Here is an 18,382-nt window from a genome sequence, read left to right as displayed (position 1 = left end):
AGAAGCATAATCTCAATAGACTAGCAAGCACGCCGTGCTCGACCAGTAGATCACGATCGACTGGTCGGGTACCCCTGCTATAGGACCTGGAGGCCTGCAACATCCTGTCCGTCCTCTTCCCTGATACCCACGTCCAGTGTCTGACCCTACTGCTGGGCCTCAGCCCTGCCCTCAGGCTGACATCACAATCACAGGGGATCACCACAGTAACCAGGAAGGACTACTTGTTCAGAGGGTCCAGTAGTAGCGAGGATGAACACATAGGACAGTCAGAGACGCATGTAGGAGTAGTTCGTTTTTGGGAACTTTCTCTGTGATACTCATGTTATTTATGAGTATTTGAAAATATCTTGACTTACTGAAACACTTCAGTTTAACAATATGACCTGATAAGCAGAAGAATGGAAGGTAAAATGTATATTTCAAGTTAAATTTTATTGGTCGAATACACTTATTTAGCAGATGTTAGCAGATGTTATTGCGGGTGTAGTGAAACAGATATAAAAGTAATAAATTGGTTCCCCTCATTTGACAGAATACGTAGACTGTCTCCACAAATATGAAATCCCATTCCAGACAGACCATCACTTTTTAGCAAATTGAAGTGCTGCACCTGTGGATGGTCAATTGAAATGACAGTTGGGAAATCATAAAATGACCTGAAATCCCAAATCAGATGAACACCTCACAGAAACAGCGCAAACTACCCCTCTGTCAGCCATACAAAATATAACATTGCACAATCTATTTAGCCCCGTCTGGTACAGTGATTCATGAATCGACACACGATTTGGAACACTTATTTTAAAAACACATAATTAAGAAAATGGGCCAAACATAATGTATTAATTTTTACAAAAAGGACATCATTCATTCAGATACATTATATCAAATCAACATTTCCAAATGGGCTAGTAAGCCAAAATTTGCTTCTCGAGTTACTCAATACACTTGTTAGAACGGAAGTTAAGTAACACGCATTACAGAGAAGATGGCAGCTTAGGCTGAGGATCCTTTTACAGTCAACATCGGACTTCGCAAAACAACATTTAGGCTTCAGTGTGAGTTGCCAGTATTGTAACAGCACCAGTTCAGTATTGGTCAAGTCTTTTACTCAGAGTAAGCGCTGATGGAAATAGTGTTCCGATTGCTCTCAGAACTTGACATTTCATCATCCCTTGAATGAATCACTTCAATGAACTCCACCCTCAGTTCAACAATGTTCCGAGAGGAAAGGGACAACGGACGGAAGACTTGTACCTACTACCTGGACCTCCGGTCCTTTTTGTTCTTGTCCAGGTTTTTGTCCATAGTCTTTTCGTTGTCCCCTCTGCACTTGGGACAGAACCACTTCCCCTTGGGCTTGTAGGTGAGCCCCACGCAGGAGAAGTGGAACCACTCGATGGGGCACGCGTCATTATCGCAGCCAATCATCTCGCCGTATGACACCTGTTCGCACAGGCAGTAGGTGGGCTCGTTGGGGTCGATGGTGAACTCCACGGGCGAGGCGTCGCGCTCCTGCTTGGCCTTGCGCTTCTTCTTCTTGGCCGACTTGGACCTTTTCTCCCGCGGCTGCAGGGGCAGCTCATCCGCCGGGTCGTCCATCACCGCTCCATTCCCCGAGGCGTGGTTGGAGTCACGGCTCTCACTGTTGCGCTGGCGTCTCGGCCGGCGGGCCGAGGAACGCTCAGCAGGGGTGGACACTGCCGCCTCCTGGACAGAACTGGAGCGCCGCTCGGTGACGACCCGATCACTGGTCTCGCTGGGCTCCTGGAGGCAGAGGGAGTCCATCTGGCGGGAGCGATTCTCTACCAGCTCGGTCATCTGGGTAACCACATGGATCTTCTCGTCGCCGAGCTCCTGGCTACTGATGAGGGCCCGCTGCAGCTGAATCTGAAGCCTCTTACGCTGTGCCGCATCCTGCTCGCCCTGGTAACGCTCATAGACATCGTCAACCTCCTTCAGGACCTCTGCAAAGCACACAGAATGAGAAAATAGTTGTTAGGATGGGCGTCTCCTGCATTTGTTTTAGTTACTGAGTAGAATAATCTGAATAATCTGACACTGTCAGTCAGGGCAGGGAAAATGTAAGTGCTCATTAAGGACCCTGGTAGGAACAGGGGAAAAATGCATGAGAAATGTGGTGGGCACAATTTTATGCATGTCTAAAATAGCTGCTGCAAACTCTGGGAGCACTGAAAATCACCTAATAGCAATCTGACAAATGAGTAATGAGCTGGAAAATGTGTGCCAGTGTTTTAGCTAGCTAGTGTTGTAGTTATTGTTACATATAGAGACAGATATGACACTATTGAGCAAATACATTAGACCACAAGAGGAAGATACAGAGTGCATTTGTCATTCTGGTAAAAACAGGAAACCAAGAAATAACAGACGTAATGGCCAAAGCCATAAAATGCATAAATGTTTAGGGTGTAAAATGCATTGTCTATAAAAAGGTAAGCATGTTCTTACATAGTTAAAATGTTTGTATAGATTGCTTCAGAGATCCTGTCTCAGCGAGAGGGGCGTCACGTAGGTGTCTTTAAATTTCCTAAAAATCCAGTAAAAGCTAAAGAACTTTTGAATTGAATGAATTGCATGCATGTGTGAATTTGGGGTTGTTTTAAATGTAAATGTATGTGTGCATGTGTAGGGACTAAGTGAATAGGGGTTGTGAACCTTGCTGGAGTCAGGCATTTAGCGGAGGGGGCTTGCACTCGTTCTGGTCGGACCGTTCGAACGGACCCACGTGTCTGGGTTGATTGGGGCAGTTGTTCCGTCTGATTTTGCTTGGCCGGGCTCGACTGTCTCAGGATCTGCTTTGGGATGTGCGTAAACACAGCCCAATCAACCTGAGCAGGCGACTTGTGTCGAGTGTGTGATTCGGACTGCCCCTCTCGTTGAGCCATTAATTTGGGGACCTTGTGTGGGCTGACTAGTGTGGCTGTTCGCACTCTCTGGCTAATCTGCTTGGCCCGATGTAGGGCTGCTGCGGCCTGATCATATGGTCAAAACAAATCAATAAGTAGTTTAAATCCTGTAATACCGCTTCAATAAAGTTAGTAGTAGGACTGAATGGACAGGTTACTTATGAATAGAGCTCTGCATAAATAAGTAGTTAAAGTCCATGAATAATGCCCTTTAAAAGAGATTAGAAAAGGGGTCTGCTTGGGTGGTGTATTCACAGTTACCACCTCTAGAAAAGAGAGGGACTGCTCAGGTGAATAGATCGGGAGGTCTAGAATAAAGTGACAAAACTGCATGAGACACCAAAATAGAAGTCTAGAATACATATTAAAAATATCATGAGGTGTATAATATGATGGGAATGTTTAGGAAAAAATGTATAGTGGCATAGGAAACAAAAGGACTGTTTCTCCCCAGCATACAGAGATAGCGGAATTTAATAAAGCCATGGAGTCGCTGAAAGAAGCGCACGTGAATTCTACCAAATTCGGCTTGAATATGAAAGAGCAAACTGGATAATGGAGGACAACATTACCCGGTAAACAGGATAAATAAAATAAACAATTTAGGGAGACAATTAGGAATTGGAATAATTACATAAAACCATAATAAGAAGCTCAATTTACCAGCGTTCAGATGTCACATTCTATCATCAGAAAATACATTACGATGGGGACAGATATGACTCCGGTCGCCCTTGCAGACGTGCGAGTGGTTAGCAGAGCTATAGAAAATATCTAATGTAGGTGTGGAGCTAACAAGTATGGGGAAAATTAGTGTAAGATGACACTGGAACTTAGTGCGGTAGCAGGAAATGCCGCTATACAAGAGTTTGCACTTTTTTCAAAAGAGAAACAACTAATGCTTCAACAGCTGCATTGCCTCTTGAAGCTAGGGGGCACTATTTATGTTTGGAAAAAAACGTTCCCAAAGTAAACGGCCCATTTCTCAGTACCAGATGCTAGAATATGCATATAATTGACCGATTAGGATAGAAAAATACTCTAAAGTTTCCAAAACTGTCAAAATATTGTCTGTGAGTATAACAGAACTGATACTGCAGGCGAAACCCTGAGGAAAATCCAATCAGGAAGTGCCTCTTATTTTGAAACCATTCTGTTCCTATGCATGCCTATACTCCATTTAAAGGGATATCAACCAGATTCATTTCTCTCTGGCTTCCCTAAGGTGTCAGTCTGTAGACAATTTTCAAAATAAAAGCCTGAAACTGAGTGTGAAAGATCACATTGCTTAAGTGGATAGGTGGGGGCTCTGAGTGAGTTTTGCGCAACTGAGTAAAGCCGCCATTGTTCCTCCCGCTGTTATTGATAACCTACACACTCTGTTGATATATTATCGATATATCCAAGCTCATCATCAAGCTCGAGACCCTGGGTCTCGACCCCGCCCTGTGCAACTGGGTACTGGACTTCCTGACGGGCCGCTCCCAGGTGGTGAGGGTAGGCAACAACATCTCCACCCCGCTGATCCTCAACACTGGGGCCCCACAAGAGTGCGTTCTGAGCCCTCTCCTGTACTCCCTGTTCACCCACGACTGCGTGGCCACGCACGCCTCCAACTCAATCATCAAGTTTGCGGACGACACAACAGTGGTAGGCTTGATTACCAAAAACGACGAGACTGCCTACAGGGAGGAGGTGAGGGCCCTCGGAGTGTGGTGTCAGGAAAATAACCGCACACTCAACGTCAACAAAACTAAGGAGATGATTGTGGACTTCAGGAAACAGCAGAGGGAACACCCCTCTAGCCACATCGATGGAACAGTAGTGGAGAGGCTAGCAAGTTAAGTTCCTCGGCATACACATCAGACAAACTGAATTGGTCCACCCACACAGACAGCATCGTGAAGAAGGTGCAGCAGCGCCTCTTCAACCTCAGGAGGCTTAAGAAATTCAGCTTGTCACCAAAAGCACTCACAAACTTCTACAGATGCACAATCGAGAGCATCCTGGCGGGCTGTATCACCGCCTGGTACGGCAACTGCTCCGCCCACAACGGTAAGGCTCTCCAGAGGGTAGTGAGGTCTGCACAACGCATCACTGGGGGCAAACTACCTGCCCCCCAGGACACCTACACCACCCTGTTACAGGCAGGCCATAATCATCAAGGACAACAACCACCCGAGCCACTACCTGTTCACCCCGCTATCATCCAGAAGGCGAGGTCAGTACAGGTGCATCAAAGCTGGGACCGAGAGACTGAAAAACAGCTTCTATCTCAAGGCCATCAGACTGTTAAACAGCCACCACTAACATTGAGTGGCTGCTGCCAACACACTGACTCAACTCCAGCCACTTTAATAAATGGGAATTGATGGGAAATTATGCTACCTAATGTAATGTTTACATACCCTACATTATTCATCTCACATGTATACGTATATACTGTAATCTATCATCTACTGCATCTTTATGTAATACATGTATCACTAGCCAATTTAACTATGCCACTTTGTTTACATACTCATCTCATATGTATATACTGTACTCGATACCATCTACTGTGTCTTGCCTATGCCACTCTGTACCATCACTTATTCATATATCTTTATGTACATATTCTTTATCCCGTTAAACTTGTGTGTATAAGACAGTAGTTTTGGAATTGTTAGTTAGATTACTTGTTGGTTATTACTGCATTGTTGGAACTAGAAGCACAAGCATTTCACTACACTCGCATTAACATCTGCTAACCATGTGTATGTGACAAATAAAATTTGATTTTGATTTGAATATATATTTTAAAAACAAACCTGAGGAACGATTATAAAAAACATTTGACATGTTTCTGTGGACATTATGGAGACTATTTGGAATTTGTCTGCGTTGTCGTGACAGCTCTTTCCTGTGGATTTCTGAACATAACGCGACAAACAAACGTTGGTATTTTGGGTATAAAATAATCGTTATGGAACAAAAAGGAACATTTTCTGTGTAACTGGGAGTCTCGTGAGTGAAAACATCCGAAGATCAAAGGTAAACGGTTACTTTTCTGATTTGTGACCAAGCTTCCTGATGCGAAGTGTAAATAATGCTATGCTCGGCTATCGATAAACTTAAACGCTTGGATTGCTTTCGCTGTAAAGCATAATTTCAAAATCTGAGAAGACAGGTGGATTAAAAGGCTAAACTGTGTTTTGCAATATTGCACTTGTGATTTCATGAATATGAATATTTTTTAGTAATATTATTTGACTGTTGTGCTATGCTATTCAGCGGTTGCTGACGAAAATGATCCCGCGACAGGGATGGGTAGCGTCAAGAAGTTAAGGAAATAGCTTTCTCGATTTCATTGATGATCAGATACTTCAGATGTGACTGGTTCTGTCAACTTTTACAGCTGATAGTCTAAGTTTGGGACAGTCCTAAAGTTTTATAACCTCTTGTTAACAATAGTATGTATAGAAATCAAAACGTCTGTGGCGGCAGCATGTGCACATTCAATGTCATGCTCTGTTGTGGTATGAAAATATTCTGCTCATCTCCAGTCACGTAAAACGACAGAGAATTGCATGAAATGCATTTATAAAAAGGCTAATTCTTGGAACGCAAATAAGATAGTCATTATAATAAAAACACAAAATGAATATCTTTTCACCCCTACCATTGTCCGCAGTGGTCAGCGATTGCAACCTTCTTTGCCAAGGCTGGTCTGTCCTAGGAGTGAGGATAAACGGTAGGCATGTTCTCTGCTATTTGTGTTATTATTTTGGGTATATGGGAAGGTCACTTGTCTTTTTTACAAGCGTTCAGGGAGGGTCGGGTAAAAATGTATTTTACTCTAGGGAAGGCCATCTATTTTTATTTCAGAAGTCCGATTTTCTCCAGGTATCCCTCATCACAAATAACACAGTCCCTAACTTAAAAATGACTCATGGGGAACGACAGTTGAACTAAGCTCACCAGAACCCAACAAATAAACTTGTTTTACTCCAATGTGTGTAAACAAAATAAAATGTAAACAAATACTATAGCCTCAAAAACATAGTTAAAACTCTCATTGTCATAGAAGGGATGGTCAATCCATGCATCCATAGTCTATGAATTTGATAGTGATTACATTTCTCCAGCCCCATCCCTTGGCTTTTTAACAAACAAGGTGTGGGAAAGTAGATTTTTTTATTGTTTCTACTACTGATTTAACAATCCCTTAAACGGCACGTAGTTGTCAATGGTTTTAGTGGAGCTGGAGCTCCTTGCCCCACAGCAGCCAAATCGATTGCTGCTCCGCACCGTATTGTGACGTTTTACTGAACGACCGACCCACGTAATAAGGAATTCCCCTCGACCACACACACACATTGGGGAAAACCAACATTATTTGACATCGACTCCTGCTGTAAAAGATAACTTTTGTCGATGTTTAGTTATACAGAAATAACAAAACATGCCGAAAAGCTGCTGTGTTTGTTGTGCAATAGCAAAAATCCCGACCTACAAATCACAATGCTCCCACATAAGGAAACCGAGCCAGCGAGAAGAGTCCTGTAGCTTCAGACTATTCGGCATGAGAGAGTGGGAAATGTAGGGAATCCAAGGAGGCTACATGTAGCTAGCTGTGTGGGGATCACATGTAAATCACAGGCAATACATTTAACGTGTTTGGTATAGTCCGTTTAACGCCACTCACTACTTGTCGCTGTATAATCCATTTGTGTTGTTGCTTGTCTTGGCTAGCTTAATGTTACGCCAGAAGCTAGCGAGCACTCACGTGAAAAGGGGGTTTGAGGGAAGCCCTAAAATATGTTTTTCTAAGTAGTGAGAACACTCAGGAGCAAGCAATGTTGAAAATAAATCTTAACACATGTACTTAAATCTAGTTGTCATTGACTAAAACAAGCAGACAAGAAAATTAAGTTTGAAAAAGGTAACGTTTTTGCTGCTAGCCAATTGGGTAAACTAGGTTACCACAGGTTGTTCTAATACCCGATTCAAGAAGTGAAAAAAACTTTCCGCCTGAACAGCCAATACAGTCTATCTGCACACTGCGGTTACTTACATGCCGCGCCCACTGCCATTGAAGCTGCCAGCGCTGTCTCTGGCCCACAATCCAGCACAGTGGGTGGTAGTAATGCACCAACATTGGATGCCAACTGCCGAAAAAACACCAAAGAAGGATGCTGCTAGTTTGCTTGGGGACAACGGTAGTGTCCTCCACACCCACCTGCCGAGCACTGCTTTCCCACAGTTTTGTTAACATTACAGCGAGGGAAGTAGCTAGCTATTGTTGCCAACCCAACCTTCGTAATGGCACTAGTGGGCAGGGATTACCATAGGCATAAAAGGTTGGCAGTGTGGTTAAGTTTTTAATCCGATTTTTAGAGCGAAATAATACAAATATCCAGGTTTAGCCAGTGTGTGTTCTAGAAAGTGACCCGATGCGAGATGGGTGATGCTTCAAGAGAAATCCCAGTCCGAGAAATTCCCAGTTGTCGTGAATGCACCGGTTTCGGAAATCGCCGAGTCCTAGTTGTTTTGAACGCGGCACAAATACTACCAAAATTCTCGTACATGGCACATTTTCATCACCAGCGTAAGAATGGATCGCAACAACGACAGTTTCGTTTTTTTCTTTCTGTTAACGTTACTGTTATACTACGAATTGTATATTTGCTAGTAGGCAATACTATCAACAATAAGTAAACACCCCTTGTCAAATAAACATAAAACGAATGCAGATAACAGGTTTACCAACTCGAAAGAAAGCCGTTAAACGCCACAACACCTCTCTTGTCAAAATGGCTGATCCTCTGTAGCTATATCAAGCCAACTCGGACCTGACACCGGGACATGTTGAGGATAACAAATTAAAGGCATACATCGTACTCGAAAGACTAAACTGTCTATATTTCAGCACACAAAACACTTGCTTTCAATGCTAGCTAATGTGGAACATTAACGTTAGCTAAAGTGGATCGGGAATTTGTCAATCCAGCACACCCTGTTTTGTAATTTTATCGTCAAACTCGCAAATATAAACACTAAAACAACGAGAGGAAAAACAATTACCTTGATACTTTGAGTCAATTTCTCGCAGCAGAGAGACGTTTCTTTGTATATCCAATGGCATGGACTCAACACATTCCAAATAATCCTCCACATAGCTGACCAGTTGTGACTTTTCCACGTTTGGATAGTGATGACCTAACATTGTTCCACCGATGCATTGAGACAATCAAGAAAACTTGTAAATAGATTTGAGATAATGCATTTAGTATGATTTCTAATGGTTTTCTTGCGCCAATATTGTTGCATACTATATTCACTGGTCAGTTCACTTCAAACAGAACTGTTCACAGTGCGCATGAGCACGGTGTATTCCTTTTATGGCAATGCACAGCGTTTTCGCATTTTACTTGACAGGGGGATTGGCCATTTTTATTTCCAGCGTTTGGATTGGCTATGAATAAAATAAAGGTCACCTTTATTTTTATGAACTTTTCCCGGGAAGGTAAACCATTAAGTACTACTATTTTGGTCGACCGGGTAAAATAGTTGTTCACTCCAGATGTGCCAAGTGTCACGTCTGGAGGAAACCTGGCACCATCCCTACGGTAAAGCATGGTGGTGGGATCATCATGCTGTGGAGATGTTTTTCAGTGGCAGGGACTGGGAGACTAGACAGGATTGAGGAAAAGATGAATGGAGCAAAGTACAGAGGGATCCTTGATGAAAACCTGCTCCTGAGCGCTCAGCACCTCAGACTGGGGTGGTTCACCTTCCAAAAGGACAACGACCCTAAGCACACAGCCAAGACAATGCAGGAATGGCTTCGGGACAAGTCTCTGAATGTCCTTGAGTGGCGCAGCCAGAGCCCGGACTTGAACCTGATCGAACATCTCTGGAGAGACCTGAAAATAGCTGTGCAGCGATGCTCCCCATCCAACCTGACAGCTTGAGAGGATCTGCAGAGAAGAATGGGAGAAACTCCCCAAATAAAGGTGTGCCAAGCTTGTAGCGTCATACCCAAGAAGATTTGAGGCTGTAATCGCCAAAGGTGCTTCAACAAAGTACAAAGTACATCTTTCAAAACAAGATATTCAATATCTGGCAGGAAACCCCATAAGCAATCATATTAAAATAAAATTGTATTGATCACATGCGCCTAATACAACAACTTTACCGTGAAATGCTTAGTTATGAGCCCATTACCAACAGTGCAGATTTAAAAAGTAAGACTAATATTTGCTAAATAAAAAAGGATATAGTAACACAATAAAAACAATAACGAGACTATATACAATGAGTACCAGTACCGAGTCTATGTGCAGGGGTACGAGGTAATTGAGGTATGATCATGTGGATAAGTGACTAAGCAATCGGGATATATTATAATAAGAGTGGCAGCAGTGTATGTGACTGGCGTCAATATGCATGTGTGTGTGTGAGCGTATGTAGTGTGTCATTTTTAAAATGTATTTTACCTTTATTTTACTAGGCAAGTCAGTTAAGAACAAATTCTTATTTTCAATGACGGCCTAGGAACAGTGCTGAACTGCCTGTTCAAGGGCAGAACAACAGATTTTGTACCTTGTCAGCTCGGGGATTTAAACTTGCAACCTTTCGGTTACTAGTCCAATGCTCTAACCACTACCCTGCCGCCCCGGCATCGTAGTATGAGTGAGTGTGTGGGTAGAGTCTATTGAGTGTGCATAAAGCCAGTGCAAGGGAGTTCGTGCAAAACAATTAAGATAAATAAATATCAAATCGGGTCAATATAAATTGTCCGGATAGCCAACTGTTCAGCAGTCTTATGGCTTGGGGGTAGAAGCTGTTCAGGTGCCTTTTGTTCACAGACTTGGCACTCCGGTACCTCTTGCAGTGCGGTAGCAGAGATAACACTCTATGACTTGGGTGGATAGAGTCTTTGAAAATTTCTAGGGCAGGGCTCTTCAACCCTGTTCCTGGAGAGCTAATGTCCTGTAGAATTTCACTCCAACCATAATCGAGCGCACCTGATTCTATCAGTTAACTGGTTGACAAGCTGAATCAGGTTAGTTACAGTTGGAGTGACAGCTACAGGGGGTAGCTTTCCAGGAACAAGGTTGGAGACCCATGTTCTAGGGCCTGTCACGTCTGCTCCCGCTTTTCCCTCCCCCTGGTGCTTGAGGACTCCAGGGAGCCCTGCATCATGCACACCTGCCTTCCCTTGTCACGCGCATCAGTGAAATTGGACTCACCTGAAGTCATTCATCACATGATTATTTCCTCCCCTATATTTGTCAGTTCCCTTGCTCTGTTCCCTGTTGCTGCATTAATTGTTTTTTGTCTTTGTATTAGTTTGCTGACACTGTTCCTGTCTCGTTCCTGGTCCATTATATACACTGCTCAAAAAAAATAAAGGGAACACTAAAATAACACATCCTAGATCTGAATGAATGAAATATTCTTATTAAATACTTTTTTCTTTACATAGTTGAATGTGCTGAACAACAAAATCACGCAAAAATTATCAATGTAAATAAAATGTATCAACCTATGGAGGTCTGGATTTGGAGTCACACTCAAAATTAAAGTGGAAAACCACATTACAGGCTGAACCAAATTTGATGTAATGTCCTTAAAACAAGTCAAAATGAGGCTCAGTAGTGTGTGTGGCCTCCACGTGCCTATATGACCTCCCTACAATGCCTGGGCATGCTCCTGATGAGGTGGCGGATGGTCTCCTGAGGGATATCCTCCCAGACCTGGACTATAGCATCCGCCAACTCCTGGACAATCTGTGATGCAACGTGGAGTTGGTGGATGGAGCGAGACATGATGTCCCAGATGTGCTCAATTGGATTCAGGTCTGGGAAATGGGCGGAATAGTCCATAGCATCAATGCCTTCCTCTTGCTGGAACTGCTGACACACTCCAGCCACATGAGGTCTAGCATTGTCTTGCATTAGGAGGAACCCAGGGCCAACCGCGACAGCATATGGTCTCACAAGGGGTCTGAGGATCTCATCTCGGTACCTAATGGCAGTCAGACTACCTCTGGCGAGCACATGGAGGGCTGTGCGGCCCCCCAAAGAAATGCCACCCCACACCATGACTGACCCACTGCCAAACTGGTCATGCTGGAGGATGTTGCAGGCAGCAGAACATTCTCCACGGCATCTCCAGACTCTGTCATGTCTGTCACATGTGCTCAGTGTGAACCTGCTTTCATCTGTGAAGAGTACAGGGCACCAGTGGCGAATTTGCCAATCTTGGTGTTCTCTGGCAAATGCCAAAAGTCCTGCACGGTGTTGGGCTGTAAGCACAACCCCCACCTGTGGACGTCGGGCCCTCATACCACCCTCATGGAGTCTGTTTCTGACCATTTGAGCAGACACATGCACATTTGTGGCCTGCTGGAGGTCATTTTTCAGGGCTCTGGCAGTGCTCCTCCTGCTCCTCCTTTCACAAAGGTGGAGGTAGCGGTCCTGCTGCTGGGTTGTTGCCCTCCTACGGCCTCCTCCACGTCTCCTGATGTACTGGCCTGTCTCCTGGTAGCGCCTCCATGCTCTGGACACTACGCTGACAGACACAGCAAACCTTCTTGCCACAGCTCACATCGATGTGCCGTCCTGGATGAGCTGCACTACCTGAGCCACTTGTGTGGGTTGTAGACTCCGTCTCATGCTACCACTAGAGTGAAAGCACCGCCAGCATTCAAAAGTGACCAAAACATCAGCCAGGAAGCATAGGAACTGAGAAGTGGTCTGTGGTCACCACATGCAGAACCACTCCTTTATTGAGGGTGTCTTGCTAATTGCCTATAATTTCCACCTGTTGTCTATTCCATTTGCACAACAGCATGTGAAATGTATTGCAATCAGTGTTGTTCCTAAGTGGACAGTTTTATTTCACAGAAGTGTGATTGACTTAGAGTTACATTGCGTTGTTTAAGTGTTCACTTCATTTTTTTGAGCAATGTATTAAATGTTTTACTCCCCGTGCCTGCTTCGTCTCTCCAGCGTCACCTCATGTGACAGCAGCCAACATTCAAAGCATCGTGGAGTACTGGCGTTCCGGTTGGTATGGTGACATTGGCTCTGGGTCGCCGCCGATGGAACCACAGGTGCCTAGCCAGCTCGTCGAGCTTCCACGCCCTAGCTGGCTCGAGAGGTTTCCTTGCCCCGGGTGGCTCGGACGGCGCCCATCCCACATCAGGCTTCAGCCAGATCGTCAGTTCTTGTTCGACCGGCCGGTCCAGGAGTTTTTTTGTCTTTTGTTTTGTTGGTGACGTCGGGGTGGATTCCGCCGCCGATGGAACCGGGGGTGCCTAAGACAGCCTGTCAGGCTTCCACGCCCTGGCTGGCTCGAGAGGTTTCCTTGCCCCGGTTGGCTCGGTGGCTTCCCATTCCACATCACACTCCACCGGATCATCGGGCTCCCTCTCTACAGCGGGATCGCCAGGTGCTTTGCCTCAGCTGGATCGTCAGGCTCCCATGCTTCAGCCGGCTCGCCAGGCTCTCACGCTCCTGCCGGTTCGTCGGTCTTCCACACCCCAACTGGCTTGCCAGTTCGCCCAGATGGGACGCAAGGTGGCGCCCCAAGAGGGGGAGGTACTGTCACGTCTGCTCCCGCTATTCCCTCCCCCTGGTGCTTAAGGGTGCCAGGTTGCCCTGCATCACGCACACATGCCTTCGCTTGTCACGCGAATCAGAGATATTGGACTCACCTGGACTCATTCATCACCTGTTTATTTCCTTCCCTATATTTGCCAGTTCCCTTGCTCTGTTCCCAGCTGCTGCATTGTTTTTTTGTCTTTGTATTAGTTTGCTGACGCTGTTCCTGTCACGTTCCACGTCCGTTATATATGAAATGTTTTACTCCCCGTGCCTGCTTCGTCTCTCCAGCGTCAACTCATGTGACAGGGCCATCCTCTGACATCATCTGGAATAGAGGTCCTGGATGGCAGAGAGTTCAAACCCAGTGATGTACTGGCCATGCGCACTACCCTCTGTAGCACCTTGCAGTCAAATGCCGAGCAGTTGCCATACCAAGGATGATGTAGCAATTCAAGATGCTCTCAATGGTTCAACTGAATAACTTTTTCAGGATTTGAGGGTCCATGGCAAATATTCTCAGCATCCTGAGGGGAAGAGGTGTTGTCGTGCCCTCTTCACGACTGTGTTTGGAACAGGATAGGTCCTTAATGCCGCTCTACCACAGACCCGTCAATGTGAAGGGGTGTGTTCAGCCCTCCGTTTCCTGTCGTCCATGATAAGTTCCTTTGTCTTGCTCACATTGAGGGAGAGGTTATTGTCCTGGCACCACACTGCCAGGTCGCTGACCTCCTCCCTATAGGTTGTCTTTAATCAGTTCTACCACATCATGCCATCGGCAAACTTAATGATGATGTTGGAGTTGTGCACGTCCACGCAATCGTGAGTGATGAGGAAGTACAAGAGGTGACTGAGCACACACCCCTGAGGGGCCCCATGTTTAATGTCAGTGTGGCAGATGTGTTGTTGCCTACCCTCACCACCTGGGGTGGCCCGTCAGGAAGTCCAGGTTCCAGTTACAGAGGGAGATGTTCAGTCCCAGGGTCCTTAGCTTAGTGATGAGCTTGGAAGGCACAATGGTGTTGAACGCTGAGATGTAGTCAATGAACAGCACTCTCACGTAGGTGTTCCTTTTGTACAGGTGGGAAAGTGCAGTGTGGAGTGCAATTGAGATTTTGTCATCTGTGGATCTGTTGGGGCGGTATGTGAATTGGAGTGGATCCAGGGTTTCTGGGATGATGGTGTTGATGTGAGCCATGACCAGCCTTTCAAAGTATTACATGGCTACAGATATGATTGCTACAGGAAAGTAGTCATTTAGACAGGTTGCATTGGTGTTCTTAGGCACAGGGACTATGGTGGTTTGCTTGAACCAAACGTGCACTACCATTCAAAAGTTTGGGGTCACTTAGAAATGTCCTTGTTTTTGAAAGAAAAGCATATTTTTTGTCCATTAAAATAACACAAAATTGATCAGAAATACAGTGTAGACGTTGTTAATGTTGTAAATGACTATTGTAGCTGGAAACGGCTGATTTTTAAAGGAATATCTACATAGTCGTATAGAGGCCCATTATCAGCAATCATCACTCCTGTGTTCCAATGGAAAGTTGTGTTAGCTAATGCAAGTTTATAATTTTAAAAGGCTAATTGATCATTAGAAAACCCATTTGCAATTATATTAGCACAGCTGAAAACTGTTGTCCTGATTAAAGAAGCAACAAACCTGGCCTTCTTTAGACTAGTTGAGTATCTGGAGAGTCAGCATTTGTTGGTTCGATTACAGGCTCAAAATGTCCAGAAACAAAGGACTGTTTCTGAAACTTGTCAGTCTATTCTTATTCTGAGAAATGGCTATTCCATGTGAGAAATTGCCAAGAAACTGAAGATATCGTACAACGCTGTGTACTACTCCCTTCACAGAACAGCGCAAACTGGCTCCAACCATAATAGAAAGAGGAGTGGGAGGCCCCGGTGCACAACTGAGCAAGAGGACAAGTACATTAGAGTGTCTAGTTTGAGAAACAGACGCCTCACAAGTCCTCAACTGGAAGCTTCATTAAATAGTACCCGCAAAACACCAGTCTCAACGTCAACAGTGAAGAGGCAACTCCAGTCTGAGATATGGCTTTTTCTTTGCAACTCTGCCTAGAAGGCCAGCATCCCGGAGTCGCATCTTCACTGTTGATGTTGAGACTGGTGTTTTGCGGTTACTATTTCATGAAGCTGCCAGTTGAGGACTTGTGAGGCGTCTGATTATCAGAGCGTACTGTAAGTTAAGAAAGAGTAGGTTGTTCAGTTAAATAGTTATGATAACAATAATGATAATAATGAACAGTCAAAACTGTTCGCTGCTCTGGCCCCCCAATGGTGGAACAAACTCCCTCACGACGCCAGGACAGCGGAGTCAATCACCACCTTCCGGAGACACCTGAAACCCCACCTCTTTAAGGAATACCTAGGATAGGATAAAGTAATCCTTCTCAAAAAGATTTAGATGCACTATTGTAAAGTGGCTGTTCCACTGGATGTCATAATATATAATATATGCCATTTAGGACGCTTTTATCCAAAGTTAAGTCATGTGTGCATACATTCTACTATGGGTGGTCCCGGGAATCGAACCCACTACCCTGGCGTTACAAGCGCCATGCTCTACCAACTGAGCTACAGAAGGTGAATGCACCAATTTGTAAGTCGCTCTGGATAAGAGCGTGCTAAATGACTGTAATGTAAATGTAAATGATAATAGTAAATCATAATAATAATACCACCCCCTCTAGGAATATATTTCAGGATGTAGAAGACACCAAGAAGTCACAGCATGTCACATCAGCATCCAGCTTTGCAGGAGTTTGATGTATGAATTGTGTATGTAGTGTAAAAATGGTAGGAAATAGGTCCCAAAAGTGTCAAGAATAATAGACAAGAAAAAGTATGAGCAATAACAATAGTGTGCTTTGCATGCTGCAAGCACAGAAATGTTAGAAAAAATAATCAGCTAGTAATAGCCAAATGTTATAACATATAATATACTGAATACCAGCATCTTACCTTCAAAACAAACACCCCACAGTTGTTTGAGAAACCTTGCTTTGGTAGGCCCTGTGGTGTGAACAAGGTACAATTTTCAATAAAGGAATGACAATCAAATGGTACAGTTCAGTGGAATAATTTAAATGAATATCTAACCTGAACATCATCCACAAAAAAGTCCTCCAAGGTCCAGGGGATCCGAGCAATGTTTCTGTGAACACAGTGTATGTGAAAGTAAAGAAAAAGTACAATTTAACAGCTTTTTATAATCCAGCATGCATAACAGTTTTGAACACAGTTGGAACTGAATAAGCCCAAGTATTTTTCACAACATGTATGGGTGTTGCTGGACTAGAAAATGTATTTTTTTGACTGCAAACACACCATTTCTCACATCAATGCACTCACATGCAAAAATCTTTCAAAGCAATGTGTATATGCTTTCTTCGGAAATGTGTTTTGAAGTTTTTCTTATTTAACTTCAGTGTGCAATATAGACAAGTTGTAATGTATTTTCTTGACTTGCCATGTATGTTGGAACCAGGTGATTTCATTATTGTATATACTATGTATAGGCTGTGTAGACTCGCTATGTGTAACTGGGAATGGCATCAATGATACACATTTAGAGTCAACCAAACACAACAAGGCATACATTGAAGAAACACAGAAAATCAACAATCAAATTTGCATAAACTGTACATTTAAACACTGCTCAAGTAACAAATTTGTCCAAATAAGATTCCCTCATTGTGAGCAATTAGCTAGCTGCAAATGGGTGCTAAAACGCTATGCTAACATCTGTGCGGTAGTTGGTCATATAAAAATATACCACTGCACTGGTAATAATAATAACCATTAATATTACAAAGTACATTATGCATAATGACAGTCTCACTTACTTCCATGGTTTATATTTTTATCCATGTAGGTTCGATTAAGATTTGTTGACGTTGATACCTTTGGATGACCTTGAAGGAGACCTTAAACACATTCGACTCCACCCACATTGAGCCCAGCCCCGATGTTTGATTCCGCCCACATTGAGCCCGGCCTCGACTGAAGGCTGCTGCAAGGTGGTCTACTGTTGCTGCCAGAATGGTCCGTGTCATATAACATAAAGAATAGACACTGTTCATGGAAAATAAACGTTTGGTTGGAGTTTAAACTGGTTTTAGTTTGACTAAAATAGTTTAAAATCACATTCGACTGTAATGTTTGCTACACAAACCCTGATACAGGCTATAACAGTAGAATGGTCCGTGTAATGAATAGACAGCTGGAAAATAAACGTTTGCCACTCGACCAGGTCGAAGTTTTAGTTTCTGACTGTTACTTTGTGTCTGAGCTGACTGGCCTATATTCTAATAGTTTAAAATTTTTGACCAGATACCAGGATGGCAACAGGGACACAATCCCTCCAGCAGTGCTCAGAATTTTTGTTTGTCACATGTCTGTGGAACTTGCAGCTGGTGGCCACACCAGATTTATGTTACTTTTGATTTTGACAGTTATTAAATTTTTGTTTGTCACAATTGCTTAGTTTATGTCTCAGTTGTTGAATCTTGTTATGTTCAGACAAATATTTACACATGTTAAGTTTGCTAAAAATAAACACAGTTGACTGTGAGAGGAAGTTTCTTTTTTATCTGAGTTTATATTAACTAATCAACCAGCAGAAACATGTATTTTTTTCCCATTGACTGAAATATTGTATATGGTTGTACAGTATATGTCATTTCTGATTGCTAAGAGTAATATTGTGTTTCTTCTTGTAATTAAAAAAAGTGTTATTTTTAAAATAAATTGTATTGAGGTAACTTTTACGTTCAGTTATATTTCCAAATGTCCAAATTAGTCACTGTGATTCTACATCTG

The 18,382-nt window shown here is 43.7% G+C and overlaps 1 protein-coding gene across 1 annotated transcript; it reads right to left on the bottom strand.

The window, feature by feature from the left end:
* Positions 1-416: 416 nt before the first annotated feature.
* LOC118368616 (inhibitor of growth protein 2-like) lies at positions 417-9,297 on the bottom strand. Its single transcript, XM_035752878.2, has 2 exons — positions 9,000-9,297; positions 417-1,970 (listed from the first exon to the last, which is right to left on the bottom strand). Exons 1-2 carry the CDS (start codon positions 9,139-9,141, stop codon positions 1,264-1,266), a joined length of 849 nt encoding a protein of 282 aa, XP_035608771.1. The 5' UTR covers positions 9,142-9,297; the 3' UTR covers positions 417-1,263.
* Positions 9,298-18,382: the final 9,085 nt, after the last annotated feature.

Source organism: Oncorhynchus keta, chromosome 35, assembly GCF_023373465.1.
Source record: "Oncorhynchus keta strain PuntledgeMale-10-30-2019 chromosome 35, Oket_V2, whole genome shotgun sequence".
Taxonomy (NCBI): domain Eukaryota; kingdom Metazoa; phylum Chordata; class Actinopteri; order Salmoniformes; family Salmonidae; genus Oncorhynchus; species Oncorhynchus keta.
This window is presented reverse-complemented; position numbering and strand designations above follow the sequence as displayed.